An 18,060-nucleotide genomic window follows, 5' to 3' on the forward strand; every position below is an offset into this window, starting at 1 on the left:
ATTCTATTAAATCTGAAAAAGCCCATCATAGGAATCTCATTCCTTTTTTTACTTGAGGATTCATTTCGCACTCTAATAAGAACAGATGGGGCTGGGGAGAAGGATCTGGGGGAAAAGTACATTTCACAAGACTGCCAACTTGAGTTCAATCCCCAGAACCAACTAAAGACCCAGTGCTGTTAGAAGTTGTTCTGGATCCCATAGAAAGAGACCACCACTCCAACTGAAGTGTCTGGGCAAGACTTTAATTTTGGTCAAGAAAAAGGGTTTGTCTATTTGGAAAAGTGGACACACTGATCAGGAAGCACATTTGGATTTTATTCTAGCTCAGGTGGTGGCTAATTTCCCCCACTGACCAGGGTCCAGCCTCACAATTGTATTCAGTCAGCTAGTCTAAAGAGAGGAGAGGGAGAGGAGCTGCTGCTCACAGGAGGAAGGGTCGGGTCGCTGCTTTAGACCAGCAAATTCCCACCAGTGGGTCTTTTTGTAAACAAAGGTTTACTGGATAGGGGGGATAAAACATTTGTAAAAAAAATCTTACCAAGTGGGGGATGTGTAAAAAGATTTTAATTCCTTGTCCTAAATAAAAAGTTTGATAGTATTTGATAGAAAGGACTCATACTTGATATTTCTAATCCCAGCACTCCTACAGCAAGAGGAGTAGCAAAGACAGGACAGATACCCTGAATAGGAAGAGACACTCTGCCTCAAAACACAGTGGGAGAGAACCAGCTCCCCCAAAGTTGTTTTCTGATCCTCCACCTCCCTCTGTCTCTGTCTGTCTGTCTGTCTGTCTCTCTCTCTCTCTCTCTCTCTCTCTCTCTCTCTCTCTCTCACACACACACACACACACACACTCACTAAGTTTTTTAGAAGGAAAAAGAAAACTTCTATCTACATTACAGAGTACTTTATAGGTACCGACAAACTGATTATTGTATAGATCAGTAGTAATGTCAATAAAAATGCCTCATTAAAGCATCTACTGGGCTGTTTGTCAAAGTACTTAATAAGTTTATTTTGTTTATATTATATATTACAAAATAACAAACTAAATTTTTTTTGATTCACCTTACTCTGGAATATTCAGTATGCATTCATTCCAGTACAGTAGGCTATAATTACTCATTACTAACTGTAATAACTATTTTAAAAATTATTACTAATAGAGAAAAAAAGAGACAAGAAGATTCTCAGCGGGATCCAGAAGAAAAATTGGTGGAAAGTGCTCATGTTTATCTGGATGAAGAAGAAGTTGCAAAAGAAAGAAAAAGAAAGATGAGAGAGATCCTTATCCAGACTTTCAAAGAAAATCTCCAGGTGAGAATTACAGCGCCTCTCCTTCAGTGGCCTGGAGCATGAACAACAGGATGCTCCCTCAGAGATGGAGTGAAGTCTGCTGGGTATGGTGAGTCATACCTGTCATCCCATCTCTTGTGAGACTGAGGCAGGAGGATTGCTACAAGTTCTAGGCCAGCTTGGGCTACATAGTGAATTCAAGTATAGTTGGAGCTCCATGGTGAGACCATATCTCAAAAAAGCTAGCTAGCTAGATAGATAGATACATAGACAGACAGACAAAGTCCTTGAGATTTATCTTAAATACCTAAACCAGCCCCACCATTTGTTCCCTTCTGCCTGCTGACCTGGCCCACTGGTCAGTGCATTAGGTCCCTATTGTGAGATGTTCTGCTAAGCTGTAGAAGTGTTGGGTGACTGAGAGCTGTGCTTAGGATTCCTTCTGGATAACATCTTTGAAATGGCTTTTTTCCCCTTTCTTGATTTTGAGACTGGGTTTCTCTGTGTAACAGCCTGGCTGTCCTGGAACTCACTTTGTAGACCAGGCTGGCTCGAGCTCCCAGAGACCCAAGTGCTGGGATTAAAGGCATACTGGAATAACTTTTAACTACTGCCCTTTGGCTCTTTCTGAGCAGTGGGTTTCTGCTTGGACAGTCTTAAGGACACTTATGTCTGCATTATGCAAATGTCACAAGAACAACTCTGTCACGTGCCCTTTAGTATCTGAAATCCAAACATGATGATAACTTGTGTCCATTCTCTCACTAATGACAGATCTACTTTTTATTTTTCCTTTGTTTTACTTTCTTTAGAAGTATTTTTATTGAAACAAAAACTAATGATTTTTCAAAGCTTTTAAATTTTTATTTTTATTTCCAAAGAGCTAGTATAGTAAGTAGATGGTTGAATAATCTATTCAAGGAAGGTTACTTAGCTCAACTTAATGAGACCTATGTCCTTTGCACCTATAACTAACTTTATATTGACAAATACGTATGTTCTATATCAGTTACTTTAGAATCATGTGACCAAAATACCTGACAGGAAAATGATGTGAAGAAGAAAAGCTTCGCTTTGGGCGATGGTTTCAGAGGGCTCACTCCATGATCCTGGGCATTAAAGTAGAACATCATGGCAGCAGGAGCATTGGGTAGAGGACAGCTATTTACATCACAGAAGACAGGAAACAGCCAGCCTCAAAACGGCTAGAGCTGTGCCCTCAATATCTTGCCCTACTGACTTATTTCTCCATCTAGGGCCCCACTTCCAAATTTCCAGAACCTCCCAAAATAGCGCCACCAGCTGTGGACCAGACATTCAGAACACGAGCCTCTGGGGGCATCAGACTCAAACCGTAACAGCTTCTCAGGTTATTTAAGCAGCTTTTTCAATGAAGGGCAATTGATCAAAGTATGAATTAGGGATTATAGCATTTCATATAAAATGAATTACTTGGCAGATTTGTAAATGAGATGGTTGGATGAGAAAAGATAAATATGTATATTTTTTAGCCTCACAACACCTACATTAGGGCTCCAGGCATTGCTAAAATTCATGAAAGTTAATAGAATGAATACATAAGTGAGTGGATTTAACAGGAGAAAAGAGAGTAGGAAGATGCTGAGGGAGCTTGACAAATGTAGGAACAGACTTAATAAGGTCCTTAAAATCAATAAAAGAATTTGTGATATGGATAACTAAGATAAAAGGAAAAAGGTAGTCAACATGAGTTATTAAAAGATGAACATATTTTATGGTGACATCCTTGATTGATGGGAAGGAAGTTATCATTATTCCAATATTTAAAATTTAATCAAAGTTTTAATTTACGAAGTAGAAGGAAATGTTGAGAGTTAGGACTAGCATGTGAGAAAGACTAACAGAGACTCTTAGGTTCTGCGTCCTTCAAGAGATACGTGTGATTAGTGTATGCTTCTAGAACAACAGTAAAGATTGCTAAGAAAAAGTAGGAAATGGGCTAAGCACAGTGCCTCACACCTGACCCAGCACTTGGGAAGCAGGGGCATCCCTGGGTGTAAAGCCAGCCTTGTGTACATATTGAGTTTTGGACAGCCAGGGCTACACACATACACACACATACACACACACACACACACACACACCACACACACACACACACACACGAAGAGAGGTCTGGAGAGATGGCCCAGTGATTAAGAGCACATAGACTACCCTACCAGAGGACTCAGCTTCAGTTCTCGGTACCCACATGGTGGCCCACAACTGTCTGTAACTCCTCTTTCAGGGGATCCCACACCGTCTTCTGGCCTCCACAGGCACAGGCATGTAAGTGTTGTATAGATATATACTCATACCATAAAATAATAAGAGAAAATAGGAAAAGAACTGATATTCAGGGGCATCTTGAGATGGTACAAGGAAGGCATGCCATCATAAGATATGTGTTCTTTAAAAATTTAATTTAAAATTTACAGTGGATTCTATTCTACAGTTTTTAAAAAAATCCTGGCAGGTGGTGGTGGCGTACACCTTTAATCCCAGCACTTGGGAGGCAGAGGTGGATGGATCACTTAGGAGGCAGAGGCAGGTAGAGCTCTGTGAGTTCAGGCCAACCTGGTCTACAGAATGAGCCAGGGCTATTACACAGAGAAACCCTGTCTCAAAAAAAAAAATCCTATGTGTTGTATATATAATAAATATTTTAGATGGAACTAGAGAGTTAACAATGAAACTAATGTCCCACCTAAATCTGATTGCTTTGTTTAAAAGGATGTGTCAGTGTATTTAGAAGGTAAGAGTGACGACACTTGAATGAATGGTCCTTGTTTTGCCACAGATTTTTTTTCTCAAACATTATTGTTTAAGGTTCTGTATTGGAGGCTGATTTTGGTGTATAGAAAAGTTACAAAAATTACCTAGATAGTTTGAATCCCCACCATCAGACCTTTCCAGTGTTGAACAAATCTAGTGGTCAGTTAGAAAGTTGTTTCCCCTGAGAGAGACCCTGTTAGAACATCACCCACATGGTGTATGCAATTACTGATCTTATATACAGTCTATTGACTTGTCGTTCAGTCCTACTTTGCTATAATGTAGTTCGAGCATTGCTAATCCAAGAGCTGGGTGTTATGGGGCACACATATGTTCTCAGCACTGGGAAGGCAGGGTAGGAGAATCAGGAAGTCAAGGCCATTTTTTTGACACGTACTACGTTAGAGGCCAACCTGAACTGTGTAAACTGTCTCCTAAACAATTATAGGAGCAAATCTAACTACAGTACAATATTTGTGTATTTTTTTTTACTTTTAGCCTTACAGTTTTCAGTCAAAATACTTTTTTTCCAATATTGTTTACGTTCTTCTTTTCCCCTCAGTGTGGCTGCATTATTTATGATGATACAGGTCTTGAACCTCTAACTTGGTATTTCTGCAGTGTGTTCTGAAACACAGTAAACACAGTCTACCATCCTGACTCCTCATACTTTTACATAGACGTGGCTGGAGATAGGATAGCTTTTTTTAAAATTTTATTTATTTATTAAAGATTTCTGCCTCCTCGCCACCACCGCCTCCCATTTCCCTCCCCCTCCCCCAGTCAAGTCCCCCTCCCTCATCAGCCCAAAGAGCAATCAGGGTCCCTGCCCTGTGGGAAGTCCAAGGACCACCCACCTCCATCCAGGTCTAGTAAGGTGAGGATCCAAACTGCCTAGGCTCCCCCAAAGCCAGTACGTGCAGTAGGATCAAAAACCCATTGCCATTGTTCTTGAGTTCTCAGTAGTCCTCATTGTCCGCTATGTTCAGTGAGTCTGGTTTTATCCCAGGCTTTTTCAGACCCAGGCCAGCTGGCCTTTAGGATAGCTTTTTGTTAAATTCCAGGACAGGTTTGGTTTAAAGGAGCCCAAAGCTGCTTTCACCAGCCGCGAGATGAACAAGAGGAAATGTCCTTTGACTCGCATCAGGGCAAGATAACAGGCTGTGTATTCAGCATATTTCACAACACAGACCTGATAGAAGTATTCATATAGAATATTATCATGGGGTGCAGAGATAACTTAGCTATTAAGAATACTGGCTGCTCTTCCAGAGGATCTGGGTTCAATTCCCAGCACCCACATGACAGCTCACAACTCTCTGTTAACTCCAGTTCCAGGGGATCTGACACTCTCACACCAATACACATAAAATAAATAAGTTATTTTTTTTTTAAAAAGAGAATATTATTGAGAAGACTTTAAGGAATCTCTTTCTAGGAGTCGCTCCAGTCTAGGTCTCCATCATTGTTTATGCTTTGATTCTGGATTTTAGTTGTACCTCTAAATTCTTAACATTTCATCTTAAGCCATTTAGTTAGTTAGTTAGTTAGTTAGTTAGTCAGTCTTGGGTTTTTTTGCTGACTGGCAGCTCGCTATGTAACCCAAGCTGGGCTCAGACCCAAAGCAGCCCACTTGCCTTGGCTGTCCTGGGGCTGGTGGGCCAGAAAACTGATAGACTCGTGCGAGACTCTGCCCCCACCCATCTCAGTGCACACATTCAGGTATGGCGGCCCTCATGTCGTTCCTCCCAGTCTCCTCACTTCCCCCTCATTCTGTCAGCAGCTTGTTTTTGGACAGCGACTTTCCAGTAGAGTCAATCCTATTTTCTCTTTGATCTGGCAGCGAAATCTCTTAGGGAGATTGAGCAATTCATGTGTCGTAGCTAATTAGCAGAAACAACATGGGATTAACTATGAAATCTTAACACTGTTTGGAAAGTGCCTTCTTAATTCTCTATTCTGAAATACATTTTTGTTTAATATGATTAGCAACTCTGTGATCCCTTCTGCTTGGGAAGGTGGCAGAAAACAATGGAGCATGGGGTGATATTAGCCTAAATCTGCTTTCTCTGGGGAGAAGGTTTGGATGTGCGTATTTGGTTAGGTTTTTCTGCTAGAGGGTAAGATAGTAATGACCCACAGGAATTGTTTTTAATATTATGCCTGTGGTGTAGAGCTTTCCAAAAATCCCCACTAAACTAGACCAAGAAGACATGGTAAAGGGGGGGTGGGAGACCTTGCTTTTTTTTTCCTGGCAGGATGCTGGGAACTGTAGTTAAGTAGAACCTCATTTGTGCAGCATGGTTCCTTTCCAAAGATCTTACTGTCATCAGAAAGCCCACAGAGCACAGAAACAGCCACTGTCCTCTGCTGTCAGGGGAGGGGCCTCTGCAGATCAGCTATAGAGAAAGAGAGATGCCAAAGCGTGCGTGAAACCCTGCCCCCAGGCTTATTGCCAAAGGCACTGTGTGGGCTACATTTTCTAAGGTGTTGGAGACATGTATGCATTACTTTTATAGCGAACTTTACAGAAAATTTCCCACTAAAATTTTATCAGTTTCGACACAGAGTTTTCTTGTCATTTTTTCCTCATCTCACCCCACAAGCAACCCAACTGCCCATTTTCATGAGTGAACTGGAGCATAGAGCAGTATTTGACCCTTAAAAGTGCTATAGGCCCAGAGAGAGGTTCCTGTTCGTCAGCAATGTTTGTTCTCAGTGCTAGCTCTTGAACCAAGGCCTTGTGCAGTTCGGCAGGTACTCTAGCAACACCTGTTCTTCAGTATGTTTGGTTTTGTTGTCGCTTGTTCTATTTTCTGAAAAGAATATACTAATTAGAATCTATGTCCAGTAACTGACGGAAGCAGATGCAGTGATCCACAGCTGAGCACTGGACTGAGCTCCTGGAGTTCAGGTGAAGAGAAGAAGGAGGGATCATATGAGCAAGAGGTCAAGAGCATGATGGGAAAACCACAGAGACAGCTGACCTGAGCTAGTGGGAGCTTACACACTATGGACTGACAGCCTGGGAACCTGCATGAGACTGAACTAGACCCTCTGAATGTGGGTGACAGTCATGTGGCCTGATCTGTTGAGGGGGGCCCTGGGAGTCACCAGGACCTATCCCAGGTGCATGAACTGGCTTTTTGGAACCCATTTCCTATGGTGGGATCTTTTGCTCAGTCTTGATACAGGAGGGAGGGGCTTGGTCCTGCCTCAAGTTGGTATCCCAGACCTTGTTGATTCCCCAAGGAAGGCCTTATCTTCTCTGAGGAGTGGATAGGGGATAGAAAAGGGAAGGGGGCTGGAGAAGTAGAGGGAGGTAGAACTGGGGTTGGTATGAAAAAATGAAAAGCAAATTTTTTTAATAAAAAATATGGAAAAAATTAAAGAGAAAGCCTATGCCATAAGTCCAGGCCAGTCTCTAAAAATTTACAGAGTAGAATAATTTTTTAAACACTAGGCATTTCTGGTGAATATTTATAAAAATCTCCTGTGGGTGAGGACAATGACATCTCTCGTCTTATTGCTGGGCCACCCTGGAGCTGAAACAAGCATTTGCCTGATGTACTCTGAGATAAGATGTGTTCTTAGCATCATTTACATGTGTGAGCGCCAGGTCTGGAGGACATGAAGCAGAAAGAAGGGATTGGTGGGGGATGAGAGCATCTCAAAGGAAAAGAGAAGGCTATGAAAAGGGGCGATCAGTCTCTCCTAAAGATATGGTGGGATTCTAAGATGTAGTCCAAGCTCTGCTGGGAAAGGAGCCCTGTCCTGGAGTGCTCAGGCTGTAAGCTACACCATGTAAGACTAACCAATTGTTTCCTGAAAATATTTCTTCTGGACCAATACAGAATAACAGCTCAATAAGTACAGTATTGTTGATTGGACTTCTTAACAGCATGAAGAACTTACCACACATCCATATGTCACCTATACATCTGACACATTTATGGGTAAAATGCTCCTGTGTCTGCGTCTGGCATTTATGTTTAAACTCTGCAGGTGGGGAAAAGGTGCAGGAAGACAGACGGAGCCCTTGATTGGCAACAGTGTTGATAAGTTGTAAAGCCAAGTGAAGGTTTATTCTTCCGCTGTGCTTGTGGATATGCTTGTTAAATTTCTGAAAATAAGTTTAGGAGAAGAAAGAAAGAGATTGAATATAGAAATGTCTCCTGGTAGAGGTGTTCCGGCTTTAGGCCTCTGGAGTTTTTCGTGGTACCTGACAGCTTGCTCTTCTCTGATGGTGGGGATGAAGAGACAGGAGTGGGTCATCGGCACTTCCTTTCCCATCCCAGGAGTCAAGGCTGTGCCGCCCACTGCAGACTGACCTCACTGTGGTAAAGATCCTTTTCCAAGCCCCAGGTTCTTTGTGCCTCCCATGTGCCTTTTCCTACAAACAGCCATCTCTGAAGGAAAAGAAGGCCTGGAAGATTTCTTCCAGTGGCAGAGTGGAATGTCTGTTCCTTTCACAGTGGGAGCAGAAAGGAGTCCCTAGGGCGTTCATGGGCGAGCAGCCTTCTTCCTGACATTTGACCTCAGCCAAGGCCCCTAGACGACTGGCCGACTGGCCGCACCATAGTTAGCTCCATTCAGCAACAATAAATTGTAAACTTGTTGACATTTTCGTCCTCTTTACAATTCATTGTTTATTTTTCCATGACAGAGAATTTTGATGCAATTATCACCGAGCTTTCTGACAAAAGGGGAATAGCTGAAGAATTTTGATGAGTTACCCACTTCATTAATCAGAACAAGCATCTCTGGTGACAGGGTTAGAATTACAATGAAGATTAGATAGCAAATTGCTGTTCCACCTAGTGTCAATCATCCGCAGTGACAGCAGTGTGATTACACTTCAGGGAAGAGCTTTTCTTGCCAACAGAGCGAGGGCAACTGCAGTGCAGGTAATAGATTTAGCGGGGTGGGCTGTCATTTCTTCTCCGAGTGGAGTCCTTAGAAACCAAATGCTGTCTTGTGGAAGATTTTAAGGGGAAGACAGCACTGCGCTTTAAAACTTCCTCTCACATCACAGCATTGTATTTGAAAAATCATTACAGATGCATACTTAGGTACAGCTCATCCCCACAGTGCTTTACCATACCAAGCCCATCACTGCAGCTTGATAGAGATGGTAGGAGCTAGGGGAGAATGTGTGATTATAGTTGGAATCCATCGGCAAGAAAAGTCAGATACAGAAACGAGTGCAGTAAGAAGGAGATAAAGAGGGGCCACGTTGGCTACATGGCTAGTTAAGTTTGAATTCTCCTGGCTTAAACAGAATGCACTATGCACTCCTCTTCCAACTCGAATGTGCTTCTAAATAGCTCTCGTTACAAAGAGCAAAAGGCTAGGGTTGTAGTGCTAACCATTGGTTCTCAACCTGTGGGTCACAACCCCTTTGAGGGTGGCCTCAGATATTTACATTACAGTCTATAACAGTGGCAAATTACAGTTACTGTTTTAAAAATAATTTTATGGTTGGGGCTCACCACAACATGAGGATCTGTACTGAAGGGTCACAGAATTAGGACGCTTGAGAACCACTGTTCTAGACTGTGAACTGATCAGGAGAAGCAGGCAATTTCCGGGGGCTACAAAGGGCGACCTCTAATCCTCATTGTCACCTTGCCTGGATTTAGAATCACCTAGGATCTGAAAAAGCATGGGATAAATTTGGACTAGCTGAACATAGCGGACAATGAGGAAGAATGGGAACTCAAGAACAATCGCAGTGGGTTTTTGATCCTACTGCACATACTGGCTTTGGGGGAGCCTAGGCAGTTTGGATGCTCACCTTACAAGACCTGGATAGAGGTGGGCGGTCCTTGGGCTTCCCACAGGTCAGGGAACCCTGATTGCTCTTCGAGCAGATGAGGGAGGGTGACTTGATAGGGGGAGGGGGGGAAATGGGAGGCGGTGGCGGGAAGGAGGCAGAAATCCTTAATAAATAAATAAATTAAAAAAATTAAAAATTAAAAAAAAAAGAATCACCTAGGAGACACACCTAGGCAAAAGTGCTCAGTGAGGTTTAAGGGAAAGGGAAGAGCCATCCATGGATTGTCCCAAGCAAATCCAAAGGAGAAAGCCAGCTTAGACAGCATTCATTCCTCCCTGCCTCCTGACTGTGGGCACAGTGTGGCTGGATGCCCCAACTGCACCTACTGCTTGGCCACTGTAGCTGTTGTCCTTTCCCTGCCATGGTAGATGTGCCCTCGGACCCAGGGCCCAAGTAAACCCCCTCTTAAATTGCTTTTGCCAAGAATATTGTCACAGCAATAAGAAAAGTGACTAACATCAGAGTGGAGGGAACAAAGAGATGTGTCTATGGGAGTGTGCCACTTGTCCTTCCAAGTCAGACGAGAGTACCAGGGTTTTCTTCATGCAGGATCGTCAGACTCGTGTTTACCTAAATAGTGTTTGCTATAGATCAAGAATAACTAAACAGCTATCCTCAATTCATTCTTTATTTTTAATCTAAATTTTAATGAGATTGCTTTTGAGCAAGCAGGGGGGGAAACCCAGTAGCAAATTTATTTCAGTAAAGCAGCGTTCCAGGAGTCTGTCACTGGGCTATTGTTAACTTCTGCATAATGGGGCCCACTCCAGACCTTTAAAACCCACCCTTTGCTCCCAGGGTCTTAACCCTGGGACTTTAAAGGAACATACTGACTGTAGAGTTTAGAAACTCCAGCTTTGCTCTCCTAAATTCAGTAAGTTTCTAGCAAATGCTGTTGTACTATGGTAAGCTGTGTGTTGCTTGCTTTCGGTTCAAAGCAGAGAATGTGCCTTCCACTGTTGGGATAGACTAATTACCTAATAGATTAGAGTCACCAGGATGCCAGAATGTTTGAGTTTTGGCCTTGGAATTAACACTAATGCTTTACTTTGTGAATTTAATCATCCAGCATTAGTCTACTTAAAGTTTTAATTTGATGAGGTGGCTCATAAGAATACTTACAATTTTGATTTTATCATAATCTAAGAACTAATAAATAGTATGTGTAGAACAGTAAAGGACTAGTAGTATAGCCTAGTTGTATGTCGTTTGCTTATGTGCACAGAATCAATAAACAAATGAGTAAATGAACAGTTAAGAGTGTAATGGTACACATAAGTTACTGTGAACTTTATGATGAGAGAAATAAAAATGCAAGGACATGGGCTGGAAAGATGGTCAGCAGTTGAGAGCACTGGCTGCTCTTCCACAGGACACAGGTTAGACTGTAGCACCCACATGGTGCCTCACAACCATCTGTAACTCCAGTTCCAGGAGATCCAGTACCCCCTTCTGGCCTCCAAGGACACCAGGCACTCAAGTGGTACACAGGCTTACATATGCAGGCAAAACATCCATGCACATTGAACTTGTACTTTCAGAGGACCAGCATTTGTTCCCAGTATCCACATGATGGCTCTCCCTGATCCTTAAATCCTGTTCCAGGGAATCCATGGTCCACTTCTGAGCTCCATGGACAGCAGGCACCCTCGCAATGCACATACATACATGCAGGCAAAACACTCAGAACAAATAAATTTAAAAAGGCATTTGAAGGTGCTGTATTCTGTAAGCTAGAGAAGGAAATAACAGTGGGAAAAAGAAAAGCAAAACTCCATCCTGGCAGCTTAGTGTACCCCATCACAGGTGAAGGCGAATCTTGTATCCAGCAAGTCTCTCCTTTCCCTCTTCTACCTCCTTCCTTTCCTCATCTTGTGCCTCCCCAGTGTATTTGAGGTGAGATTCTACAAAATGTGCCCTCATTTGAAGTGATAAGAAAGGGGATAAATAAGGGCTTTGTTTAGGTTGTTTGTGGTTTCTCTTGATGAAATATTATAATACTATATGTTTATCTAAATGGGAATGTAACTATATCCTATAAGAAAAAAATGGTTCTGGCCAAGTAGCATATTTCCAAGAAGTCTAGCATATGTTTCTTTACATTTTTATTGGTCTTTTAAACTTTTTATTTATTGTGTGTGTATATGATGTATTTAGGTGGGCATACACTTAAAAGTCCTGGTTAGTTCGTTGTCAGTCTGACACAGTTGAAGAACTGCCTCCATAGATGGCCTGTGGGCATGTCTGTGAGACATTTTCTTGATTGCTGACAGATGTAGGAGGGCCCACCCTACTATGGGTGGTACCATCCCTAGGTAAGTGTGCCTGGGCAGTATAAGAAAGGCAGCTGAATGGGAACCTGGATGGAAGCCAGTGGCAGCATCCCTCCGTGTCCTCCGCTTCAGTTCCTACGTCCAGGCTCCTGCGTCACGTTCCTGCACTGGCTTCCCTCAGTGATGGACTGTAACTCGTAAACCAAATAAGCCCTTCCTTCCCCTAAGCTGCTTTCAGTCTTGGCATTTGTCACAGCAACAGAGAACAAACTAACACTGTGAACAATTTCGTGAAGTCAGTTCTCTCCTCTGGGGGTTCTAGAAGGACTCAGGTTGTCAGGCTTGCGGGACAACCAGCTGAGGCATCTCACTAGCCCCAGGCTTTTATTTCTGTTTCCTGTTTCCCTATAACCTTCCAAAAGTAGAGATTATTTCTTCAACAACTTTGTTTAGAGTTCCCAAACTGAAACACAGTGGCAGGTGTTTAGTAAATGTTGAAATAGTATCCCTTAAGTATTTTTACAAATAAGGAAGCAGTGAATTAGGCTAAAGTCTTTGAAATCCATCCTTCTCATAAAAGCCTCGTCCTGTGATGTTGCTTTCTGTTTGATCTCACGCTTAGCTCTCCTGTCAGGTTTGTCATTCCCAGGAAAGGGTACTGTTCCCTTCTCTCCGGAGTGCCACCGTCTCGTGGGGATCAGTAAACTTGAGATTCTGATAATGTGTAGTGAGCGCCTTGGTGGAAGAATGCCCGGAATACAGTGTGAGGAGCACCTAGAGTTGGCCATAGGACTGTCCCTGGGAAGTACGTGCTGAAGTGGACAGAGAAGGACACAGTGTGGTTTGTGCTGAGACTGGGAGGTGACAGGAGACTGATCTAGAAAGAAGAGAATGTTTTTATGAAGATCGAGTATATAGACAAGACCTGAGTGCAGTGATTTTCTCCTTAGGCCTGGATCACGAGTAAAGAATGTCTGGGGACTTGGTTAGGGCATAATTTGCTGTTGGCTGCATAGGTACGTGGTAGCCTGGGCGTCTCTAGGCCTTCTCCTCAAAACCCCAATCACATGATTAGGGGTAGCCCACGTAGGATTGTCACTTTTAGCTCTCTTGTTTTCAAGGAACAGAGGCCCCAATCTGTTCCACTGAGAACTCATGAAAGACGTGAGTGCTGCTCAAGACAGGATTGAACTAAAGGCTGACTTACTATTTGAAGCTCCAAGACATCCTAGCGGGGCAGGTCATGTTGGAATCAGCTCTGTCAAGCTCCTCAAGGCCTCTAGTTCATGTCTAAGATATGACCTGCTATCCCAGTTTACCACAGGACCAGTGCCTTGTAATGAGAATTAAGTATTTAGTTTAAGTTACGAAGCTTTGGGTGCCCCTGATGCCTGCTTAGATAGTTATCATTCCTCTAAGCATGAAAGAGCTGAGCTTCGTTCCATTCCTTCCGAATCACAGGTCGCAGATTTGTTCAGAGAAGTGTGGTGGGAAAATCTGAGGACAGGGCTGTCAATGTTGCAGAGTTGAAACACAAAAGCTGATTGGTGGTGGTTTTCCAAATGTTTCCACTTCAGTGTCAAAAACGGTATTTCTCTGCCTGGCACAAGCTGATTCTGGATCATAGGATAAAGCTGGGGAAAGCTGGGACCCTGTCTGACTGGAAGCTTCAACTGAAGGTCCTGCGAGCCTGGAGAGACCATGCACGATCTCAGAAGCTGAAGCGGGAGACCCAAGCCTTGGAAACTGACCTTAGGGAAGAGAACAGGTACATTATATAGACCCTGGCGTGCTTACCAGGGCATCTTCCCTTGGAAGAGCCTGGAAGCCAACTCCAGAAAGGCTGCCCACGAGAACCAGCTATGATCCAGTGATCTGTTCTCCCGTGCTACCCCAGCTAGAGAGACTTCACTGAGAACTAGAAGCAGAGTGGGTATGGGATGCAAATGCACCGACGGAGCTCGCTCCCTTTCGTAGAGGAGAGACTGGGCTTCCATTGCTGAGGAACAGCGCCGCACCTTGTACCATCTCACAGTTCTGAGGCGGGAGTTGGTGTATATGCCAATGATCCTCATTGATGGAGTCGCTGTCTGCACATAGAATGCTAATTAAGGACGCAGGGAACATCCATCTGGGAGGGCTAACCTGCCAAGAGTGATTCCTCCCACAGTGCTGCCTTTTGTTCCACACCTTATTTAGAGGTTTCTGGCGCTTTTATATCAAGTCCCTCTTTGCTGGTGCTGTCTCACACAGACTTCATTGTCAAATGAAGCTTTTTTTTATTTCATCATCTTAAAATTAAATACATTTTCTGTTTCATTTCCAGGTTTAACCTTGCATGGTGTGTGTGTGTGTGTGTGCGTGTGTGTGCGTGTGTGTGTGTGTGTGTGTGTGTTATTTTTGTTTTGTTGTTGCTTAGTAATACTGGCTGTTGAACCCAGGGCTTTTCATATTTTCCTACCGGGCTCCACACCCTCAGCCCATCACCTTTTTATTCTAGAATCAATGTCACTGAAGTAGAAGGAAGCGTTATGTTCTTATGTGTAATCATCACTGACAACTCTGTCATTCATTCCAGGATGAGGAATTCAGTGAATGGTGTGTGGAAGAGTTGCTCCATTGAAAGCATAGCTGATAAGCCCGCTGATAGGTGGTATCAGACCCTGGGAGGGCACATAGGCATCTGGCACATGGTCCGCTGTCCTCAAAGAACTCGGCTCTGTGAGCAAAGAAGCATCTAAAGACAGTGCAGGTGCTCAGCATATTGTACAGCAGGGAATGTGTTCCCTTCTGCTGCGAGGAACGCGGCAGAGGGAAATGTCGCTGTCCGGGTGGATGCCTCAGATCGTGTAGACCAGGCTTCATCAGGATGGAAGTGGAGCCATCTGGGTTGGCTGGAGATAAACGCGTGACCTTGCTTGTTTGCTTGTTCTCCCTCTATAGTCCTTTGCTTTTACTCTGTGTGCTTGTGTGTGAGCCCACATGCGTACATATGCGCCACATGTATGCAGAAGCCCATAGAAGTCATAAGAGGCCATCAGATCCCCGGGAACTGGAGCTACAGGTGATTGTGAGCCTCCATGCCAGTTCTGGGATCTGAACTTGGATCCTCTGAAAGGGCAGCAAGTGCTCTTATCTCTTGACCCTCTCTTGCCCCCATGAAAAGCTTTATATGCTGGGACAGGAAGTTTAAGTGTTAGTTGGTTTTAAGGTGAATTTCTAAGCTTTCCAAGCAGGAGGATGACCCATTTGGATCACACAGTGGGGTGCATCTCCAGTGAAAGGGCCAGTGGAGAAGACTCTGCTTTAATCTGTTTCCAAAATCCCAGGGCCTCGTGCTTGGTGTAAGGAGCAGGGATGACAGCTGACTGTGAAACCGAATGATGGGCGTTTGCTGGGTAAAGAATGCAAACTGGAGACCGTGTAAGGGCACAGGGTGGAAAGCGCAGTGTTAAAGCTGCCGGTAAGACTTGCATGCCAGAAGAAAAATCTGGAGAACTCAGGATTCCATTCCAATTAAACAGTTCAAATAGTAAAGGCACTAAATGGATATTTTATAATAGTATAATGTGCCATTCTTTTTAAGATCTCAGAACCTTTAGTCTGATATCTGAATTATTTTCAGGTACCTATTTTTAAATGTTCAGAATGGGTCCTAAAATTTGTTTCACTGCTGAAGTTAGACAATATTTAACTTATAATACTTTTTTTTTACTATAAAGCTTTAGAACAACACATATCCTAGAGCAGGATGCCACCTTAGGATCATGAATGAGGAAAAGAAAGCCCTGAGAGTAGAAGTGACTGTCACAGAGCCAGGTGGAGCAGGCAGAGCAAGTGGATGCTGCTGGAACCACTTGTCCAGTATTCCCATGTGAGCTGAATCCCCATCCCTGGTTTCTGCACCCACAGTGGTTTTGTTCGCTGAGGTTTCTCCTCATGGTCTGCTCCCCTGCAGGCCCCGGCCTTGTGGGCTTTCTTCTGTTCTTCCCACTCCTCTCTACAGTAACAGCAAATCCCTGTGTTCTCATTCATAATTTAGTAACCTGCCTCTTCCCAGGCCTATGCACAGTCTCACCTCCACTCCAAAGGTTCATCCACTTAGCCTACAAATGCATCTTGCTTTTCCTACTAGGAATTGTGGTCGTTCTATTTCCATCTTCCTCTTTTCTTTCAGAAGTAGTGATGGCGTTGGGTGTGATGGTGCATGCCTGTAATCCTAGCATTTGGGAGGGGAAGGCAGGGTGATGTGGAGTTGGAAGTCACTCTTAGCACATAGCCAATTTGAGGTCAACCTGGGTTACATGAGACCTAGTCCCAAAAAAATTAAATTAAAAAAAAAAGGTTATTGTGACTAATGGCTTCACTAAATTTCCATATAATACCATACTATAGTTTCAGCATCGTAAACATTTCTGGACTCGTTTGCTTAGGCAATACCATAGAACTCTATTACAGACACCTTTGATGTGGTGGCAGTGAAATTTTAACAGTGTCAATTTCCATAGCATCTACGCTTTCACAGGTTGGCTTCGTGTCCACTACTCCTTATAGTTCCAGGCAGCTCTGCAGGAAAAGGGGAATACGCAGGGTTTGAGTTCCGTGTCGTCTGCTGGCTCTTCGGTCCTGTTCTCCTGCTCTCTCTGGACTTTTCTAGGAAGCACCTGCCCTAGGCTGTCCCAGCCACCGTCCACGTGTCCTGGGCTGCCATCTTCACAGCGGTCCTCTGGCTCTGCCTGGGACATGCCTTAATCTCTCCTGTCAGTTCCCAAGCCCCCCACTTCTTTTCTCCTATAGCCCTTGATCGTCTGTAATTCTTCATTTCTGAGTTCAGCCGTCTGTGGGCAATCCTATACAGAGCAGTTCTGTCAAACACATTCAGTCGCCTTTGCCTCTGTGCTCGCCCGGGTTCCCTGGCGAGTGGCCGGAAGCCACGTGGATTCTGCATCTGGGGAAGCCCCTAACAGGATCTGTCAGAGGACCAGACTCGCATTGCCTGCCTCACTTGAAAAACTCCCTTAAACAAAACTGTCTTCTACCCCGTTTCCCTGGGGGCTACCTAGTGCATTATTGGACGCATTAGCGTGCTCTTGCCCGTTCCTGCTGAAGCTGCTCATCCCAAATGCAGCGGCTCCTGTCACTGCTGTTCGGTTCGGCATCAGGTCTCGGCACTTAGTCAGATCACTGGCATGCGGCTATTTATCCTCTCCCATTCCCGACACAGGGCCAGGGAAATGGCCCAGGCAGTAAAGGCACTCTTGCCATCCAGCCTGGTGACCCGGAGGTCCATCCCTAGAACCCACACTGTGGAAGGAGAACTGACTCCTGCCAAGTTTTCCTCTGACCTCCACACGCTCATTGGAACCCCCAGCAAGAAAAGAATGCAAACATTAAGACGCGGTTTAGATATCCAGTAGTCTTGCTGTGAGATAGCATTATTACTCTTATCTACGGATTTCATTGTATATTTTGTTTTATTTATTTAAGGTAACAAAAGAAAAAAAAAACATTTGAAGAGGTAGGCAGGGCAGCGTTCTCAACGCCATTCCTGAAGACGAATTGGCAGCTCAGAGACCATCAGCACTTGCCCACTATCCCAGGTCTGCTTGAAGTTCTCCTGACTTCGAGGCTCTACGTTACACACCTCTCACTAAAAGCACTATTAGAGGTGTTGATCCTGGGCAACACGGTTCACACTTGAATTGCTATTTAAATCGTTCCTGTTCTGTCTCTTAGGGCCTTCAGAGACAGCCTTCTTTGCAGGCAGTTATGTAATTATGATGATCAATTTCTACGTTCTTGCTAGAAGTGTTCTGATTTAGCTCACGAGCATATTGGGACAGGCTGTTTTCCATA

General features: G+C 44.0%; 1 protein-coding gene across 4 annotated transcripts in view; it reads left to right on the forward strand.

Annotated features, from left to right (window-relative positions):
* Ccdc191 (coiled-coil domain containing 191) overlaps positions 1 to 18,060 on the forward strand; it is a 71,213-nt gene that overhangs the window by 23,243 nt on the left and 29,910 nt on the right. For all 4 annotated transcript variants that reach the window (XM_075963105.1, XM_075963130.1, XM_075963123.1 and 1 more), the window contains 2 exons: positions 1,170 to 1,320; positions 13,782 to 13,972. In XM_075963105.1, the coding sequence (XP_075819220.1) occupies positions 1,170 to 1,320; positions 13,782 to 13,972 (342 nt within the window). The remainder of the gene's footprint in view (positions 1 to 1,169; positions 1,321 to 13,781; positions 13,973 to 18,060) is intronic.

This window comes from Microtus pennsylvanicus, chromosome 1 (genome assembly GCF_037038515.1).
Source record: "Microtus pennsylvanicus isolate mMicPen1 chromosome 1, mMicPen1.hap1, whole genome shotgun sequence".
In the NCBI taxonomy this organism is placed as follows: domain Eukaryota; kingdom Metazoa; phylum Chordata; class Mammalia; order Rodentia; family Cricetidae; genus Microtus; species Microtus pennsylvanicus.